The 6,694-nt window shown below is 38.1% G+C and overlaps 1 protein-coding gene across 1 annotated transcript; it reads right to left on the reverse strand.

Moving 5' to 3' along the window:
- Window positions 1-3,658: 3,658 nt before the first annotated feature.
- On the reverse strand, window positions 3,659-4,807 carry LOC143607540 (uncharacterized). Its single transcript, XM_077082952.1, has 2 exons — window positions 4,147-4,807; window positions 3,659-4,050 (listed from the first exon to the last, which is right to left on the reverse strand). The coding sequence occupies exons 1-2, from the start codon at window positions 4,805-4,807 to the stop codon at window positions 3,659-3,661; spliced, it is 1,053 nt and encodes a 350-aa protein (XP_076939067.1).
- Between the last annotated feature and the right edge of the window lie 1,887 nt (window positions 4,808-6,694).

The following is a 6,694-nucleotide window of genomic DNA, read 5'->3' on the forward strand; positions in this document are numbered from 1 at the left end:
TGATAGCAATTTTTGACATAAGGAAGGAACATAGAGGTAATTTGACAATTTCATGTTTGGTGAAACTTGAATAGTCCCTCCTCCATTTACTTGAAGAATTTCTCCATTTTCAGTATGAATTCTAGATCTTTGTGGTGTTGATATTGAGCACATGTCAGATATTTCATAGGTCATTGTATCGGTAGCACCACAATCAAATATCCACGAGTCTTTAATTTTTTCATTTTTTGTTGCCATGTTAACTTTCCAATATTGAAAGAATTTTCTGACTCCAAGTTAAAATCGTGAGGGGTGTGGTTTGTAATTTCTGAAACTTGAAATTCATTTAATAAATCAAGAATTTTTGGGCTAAAGAATTGAGGGTTCAATACTGTCATATTGGAACTATTGGGTTTAGAATAAAAATGTTGTGAGAGTGAAGGGTTTGAAGTGTAATTCTCAAACCCTATACCTGTGCTACCCCTGGTTCTTTCTCTTTGACTACTGCAAAACAACAACTCCCTCCAAGGTTTCCCTTTTCCGATTTATCTAGACTTCCGGCGGGTTCTCGATGGTCACCGCGGCTACCGCTACTGCTAGTAGTTCCTTGATTGCCAACGGCGGCATTGACCTTCCATTTTTTGTGTCCGTCAGCCCATTATTCTGGGTACCCCACTAGTTTGAAACACTTTTCTTTCGTATGCTTGGCCATGCCACAATGATCGCATCTCAACTTGCTTTTATCAACCCGGGATGATGACGGATTCGATTTCTGGTCGGCGACCTCTAGAGATGAGCCATAACCCATCGGAATCACCTGTTGAGTTACGACCGGACGCCACCCCTTGTACGTTCCCGAAGATGCTTTGATGTGCGGTTTCCTTTCGGACAGCAGCATAAGCGGCTTTGGCAGACGGAAAGGGGTTCCACCGGAGGATTTCCCTTTTAAGGGTATCATACTTTCGGTCAAGGGCATTGAGAAATTGGAACAGTTTGTTTTCTGACCTGACTTTGTTGTAAGTGGCGATGTCGGTAGAAAACGTCATTGGGTTTGGATCTCACCATTCAATTTCTCCCCAGATACCCTGCATTACTATCCAGAATTCTTCCAACGGTACGCCATTTTGCTTGAACTCATTTGCTTTGACGTGGAGATCGAAAGTTTGAATTTTGTCTTTGCCGCTACTATATGTAACTGTAAGAGCGTCCCATAGCGTTTTCGCTGTCGGGAACTCTGTATGGTTACTAGCAAGGCCAGATTCGATATTTTGGATCAACCATGAAAAAACAATCAAATCATCTTGTTCCCACTGTTCATCAATGGGTTCCGGTGGGTCTTGGGTGAGATGGTTTAAGAGAGCTTTCGATTTCCCCCCTATGGAGACTCGTATCATTCGAGCCCATAGAGGGTAGCTTTGGCTTGTGAGATTGAGGCTAATTTTTAGGCTATCGGATGGACTTGGTTTTGGGTTTTGGGTTTGAGTTTGAACTCTGTTTTTTAGGAGATTGGCTATTTGGATGGCTAAGTTATTGTTATCTTCTTCCGATATTGTTCTTGGTACTGGTAGATCATGAGAAAAAAAAAAGAATTATGGATCAAAAACACTGCTTTGATACCATGTTAGCATGATAATCAGAGGAATAGAAGAGAAATTGAAGTATTTTGTATTTCTAGTATTTCTCAAACATGCCTTCGTACAAGAATTTAAATAGCCTAAACATAATACCAAAAAGGAAAATACAATTAATTGCATTGAATATAATGGCTGGCAATTAGCTAAGACCAGAAAAGTAGCCTTCAATCATGGGATCTTGATCTTTAAGGTCAATGGTCTATATTGGGAAATGATGGAGACTGATCCTCAATATTTTCAATCAAATATTTCACCAATTTCCATTCGGGTAACTGGAGAAAATACATCATCATAATTGATACCATGCTTTTGAACATAACCTTTTGCAACAAGTCTTGCTTTGTAACGAGTTATGTCACCTTTGGCGTTTTGATTGGCTTTGTAGACCCACTTTAGACCAATTGGTTTAACACCTTTGGGTGGTTGAACCAATTTCAAAGTGCCATTCTTCTCGATTGAATTTAATTCATCTTGCATAGAAATTCTCCATTCTTTGCTATCTTTGGCCTCGCTAAATGAACCCGGTTCTTCATTAAGTAACAGCAGGTCTGGGTCTTCAAATCAAGGTGGGTTAAACGAGACTTGTTGCAATGACTGGGTTCTTGAATAAACATATTCAGCTGTTGAAAACCCTGGGCAGTGGTGCCATCATAATATGAGCTAAAAATTGGGCTCACATCTGATGAACTAGGGTGTCCAAAGATGTTCGGACTGTTCTGGTCTTCAAACGGGCTTTTCGAATCATGAAACTGGTTGTTGGGGTCATGAAACTGGTTGTCCGAAATGCCTAACCGGACCAGCGGGCTATTTTGAAATGGACTGTCATGTTCTGTTGCTGGACTGCTGTTAACAGTAGCCAAATCAGCCCCATTTTGTTTATCTTTGACTGCAACATCTCCTCTTTGATTGGGCAAGATCTGGCAGAACCAAACCCGGTGGTTTGGGCTTCTTCTTCAACGGTGAACTCGAGCCAATCTTCTTCATTTGCATTGAGTTCTTTGGCCCAATTACATGGCTTTCTTTCCTCAAAGCGAACATCCCTGCTTACACGCACCCGTTTGGTTCTTAGGTTGTAATGTATATAAGCTTTAATTTTCGGTTCACTCCCGAGATACACCATAGGTTCACTTCTACCAGCCAATTTTGTTAATTGTATCGTGGGTACTTTAACATGGGTGGTACAACCGAACACTTTCAAGTGTCCCAAATTCGGCTTTCGTCCTTTTAACGCTTCATACGGGGTCTTCTTTCCCAAATTTTTTGTAGGTGTTCGGTTCAAGATGTAAACCGAATGTTGTACACCTTCTCCCCACAACCATTGTGGTAGCTTCATTACCTTCATCATCGATCTTGTCATTCCAAATATCGTTTTATTTCTTCGTTCGAGTACATTGTTTTGCTGCGGTGTATACGATGCGGTTAAGTACCGATTTATACCATCTTCACTACATAATTGTTCGAAGTTTGTAGACACAAACTCTCTTCCACAATCCGTTCTTAGGGCCTTGATTTTATAACTCGTTTCAACATAAACAAATTTCTTGAACTTAGCAAATGCTTCCAAAGTTTGATCTTTCGACTTTATCATGTATACCCACATGAATCTGCTAAAATAATCAACAAGCAATAGAACATAGTTATTGACAGATGCTGTGCAAGGTGTAATAGGACCACAAATATCAGCATGTATTGGTTCAATAGGTTGTTTTGCTCGATACGTGGCATGGGACGAAAACGGAAGCCTTCGTTGCTTCCCTACCAGAAAACTTTCACAAAGTTGTGTCTTGTGGTTTATGCTTGGAACCCCAATCACCAAATTTTCTCGTGATATCATTCTCATGACATCAAAGTTTAAATGCCCGAGACGAGCATGCCAAATCCAAGCTATCTCATTCATTTTAGAAAGTAAACAGGTTGGTGAAACAACATGAAGACACACTTTATTGAGCCATTTTGGAGACCTCTTGGCCTTCATTAACGCTGCTCCCGATCGGTCATAGAGTGAGAGATAACCATTCTCAATATTTTTCTTGCATCCAACCTCATCAAGTTGTGAGACTCAATATGTTATTACATAAATCTAGAATGTAATAAACATTAGTAATGAGTCTTTGATCGCCATTTTTACACTGCAAAAGAATCGACCCTTTGCCTTTGATTTCAATTGCTGAACCATCTCCAAACTTTACTCTCCCTATCGTTTGTTCATCGAGTTCACTAAAGTAAATCCGTTCACCATTCATGTGATTACTTGCACCGTTATCTAAGTACCAAGTGCCTTTCTTGGTACTATTATTGGCATATTCGCTAGGATACACCTTTTCTTCACTCAACATTACCAAATCTTCTGTATACTTAACAATTAGTAAAGTAGCATCATCATCCTCCCTTGCGAAATTAGTTTCGCCTTCGGCTCTTCTCGGAGCACGATAATCGGCTACAAAGTGATCGAGCCTGTCACACTTGTAACGCCTTTTGCTATTTTGATCAGCAGCACGTTCTGGACTTTGATTATTATTCAAGGGGTGTCAACCTCCTCGACCACGGGTGCCAAATCTACCGCGTCCTCGACCATGACCATGGTGATTGATCAGAGCTAATCCTCGGCCTCTGCCGACTTGTTTCGCCTCAGATATGTGCTTCTCTTGCCATTCAGATCTGGTTAGTAATAACTGACCCGAAGAGTCTTTGGCTGATCGAACGGGTTTGATACGTTCTTCGTATGCTTTGAGACGTCCGAAAATCTCTTCAAACGACATAGTATTCCGGTCAGAATACTGTTCGATTGTAACAACAATAAGAAGAAATCTTGTTGGTGCAGAAGTCAACAACTTCTTTACTAGCACCTTTTCTTCAATCGTCGTTCCAAGTGTTTGGAACTTGGACACGATCCCACCAATCTTGCTAGTATAATCATCAATGCTATCGGCCTCCTTCATGCTCAATAATTCAAACTCTAGATTAAGGTTTCGAATTCGAGCATGTTGTACCGTTTCAGCACCAAGATACCGAACTTTAAGGGCGTTCCAGACGTCCTTAGCCTCCTTGTGACATGCAACTTGAAACAAGATGTCTTCCGACAGCGCCTGGAAGATTAAAGCCTTTGCATTCTTCTCGACTTTGACATCAACGTCAACTCCTTCGGGTGGTTCTATGGCATCCCATATTGCATGGGCATCCATGAATGACTCCATATTGATAGCCAAAGAGGTATAGTTCATTGTACTTAGTAACGAACATTGGTACGATGTTGTTCCCTCAACTTCCCTGATTGTAACACCTGCTAGAACTGAGTTTCGATCCCCGATGGTACTGTTGCTGCTTAAATCAGCCATACGGACTGCTGTTCAGATTCGTTTTTTATCAGATTCTGGGCTGGAACAAGGGTTATGGCTGGTAAACAGGCCAAAACCTTTGACCTATATGATTGGCGGTGGTTGTAGTGTTTTTCTAGACCAGTTTAATAGCTGTTTGGATCAATGAGTAAGGCTCTGATACCAATTGTTGGTCACAATTGGATCTCGAACTAGAAAAACAAAACAGAAAAATATGGACCAGATTTCTACTAAGTTTTGTAATTGTATTTCTTATAACAAGACTGATTTTAGTAGTACATAATCAAAGAAACAAACCCCTCTATTTATAGAGTGGGAAATACAAAACTACTTGACACTCAACTTGAAACACAAGTTGTTCTTACACCCTTATCCTACCCACTTGTTATCGTTTGCAGGTTTACTTAAGCAAGCAACCTGAATTTTCAGTCCAATTGGGTTGCAACTTGTTTTATTTTTACTACTAAACTTTAACCCAAAGTTAAATATGAAAACTGTTTTTACCGGCTGATAAAAACCGAACAGAACAATAACACATAATCAACTAAGAATAACAATAATAATAATAATAATAATAATAATAATAATAATAATTTGAGTTAGCTTTTTAGGGTATAATGAGTTTGGCTTTGTTTGTGATTTTACATCTTGTATAAGCTTTTAAGGCTAAATTGATTCTGTGGATTATTATTGAGTTTTGTGAAGCTATTCACAATGCACGTAAAATTTTAAAATTGTTTATTAGTATCTTTCCTTTAGCCATTATTATTTGTGCCTCATATATGTTTAGCTCTTTTGAAATATCTTGCTATTATCCATTGTGATCATAAACCTGACAACATCTTTTTATGCAATGCTTTGTGATGGTGGACTTGGGTTAAACGGTCGTTTAAAATGTATCAATTTGGTTCGGGTCAAAATGATTTGTCTTAAGAAAGTATCAATTTGATTCGGACAAAATGAGTTCACATTTAAGTATGTATGAATTTGGTTTTGGTCAAAATGTTTTTCTTAAGTATCAATTTTGTTAGGTTAAAACAGGTTCTTGGCCAAAATGGAAGGCGGTAAAATGTGTAGTGTTAGAAAACAATAATAAGTAGGCTAACTTACTATATTTTACTTCCTTTGGGATATATACAAAGAGAATAAAGAGTCACTGATTCAATGAGCACTACCATGTAAAAAAACAAAACACAAGTGAAAGAGAGTCATTATTAGTTTGGTCATTTGGTTATATTAGGACCCTAGGTTTATCGACTTTTTCATCTTAATTTGAGTTCCAAATAATTATCTACGTTATAAATATTATAAACTTCTAGATTGATTGTTGTGATAATCCATTTATGATGTTCTTAACTTGATACTTACCAACTATACATTTTGTATTGTTATGTGCTTCATTTATTTTTATCTTTCTTTTGTGTTATTTATCACTAATGGGCTGAAATCAGTTATGTCGCTCGAAATAACTTATCATTTGATATTTGTAAAATGGCGTTAGTGATGTTTTCTGACCTGAACGAAGTATTACTGAGATGTTGACATTTAGGTTTTCTGTTGCACTTAAATCTGTTTTTTAAGTCGGTTGAAGAACAATATTAACTATTATTTGATATTTGATTTCCTTTTTTAGCTAAACGATACGTCACTAAGAAAAACTTGCATTTATTGTATATATTCAAATGATGAAAATCAAATAATTTTGCTTTGCTTTATTTGTAGCTAAAGTAGGTAGGGAGGATGAAT

This window comes from Bidens hawaiensis, unplaced genomic scaffold (genome assembly GCF_021521415.1).
Source record: "Bidens hawaiensis isolate Kalapana, Puna unplaced genomic scaffold, B.hawaiensis_p1.1 tig00083355_1, whole genome shotgun sequence".
Taxonomy (NCBI): Eukaryota; Viridiplantae; Streptophyta; class Magnoliopsida; order Asterales; family Asteraceae; genus Bidens; species Bidens hawaiensis.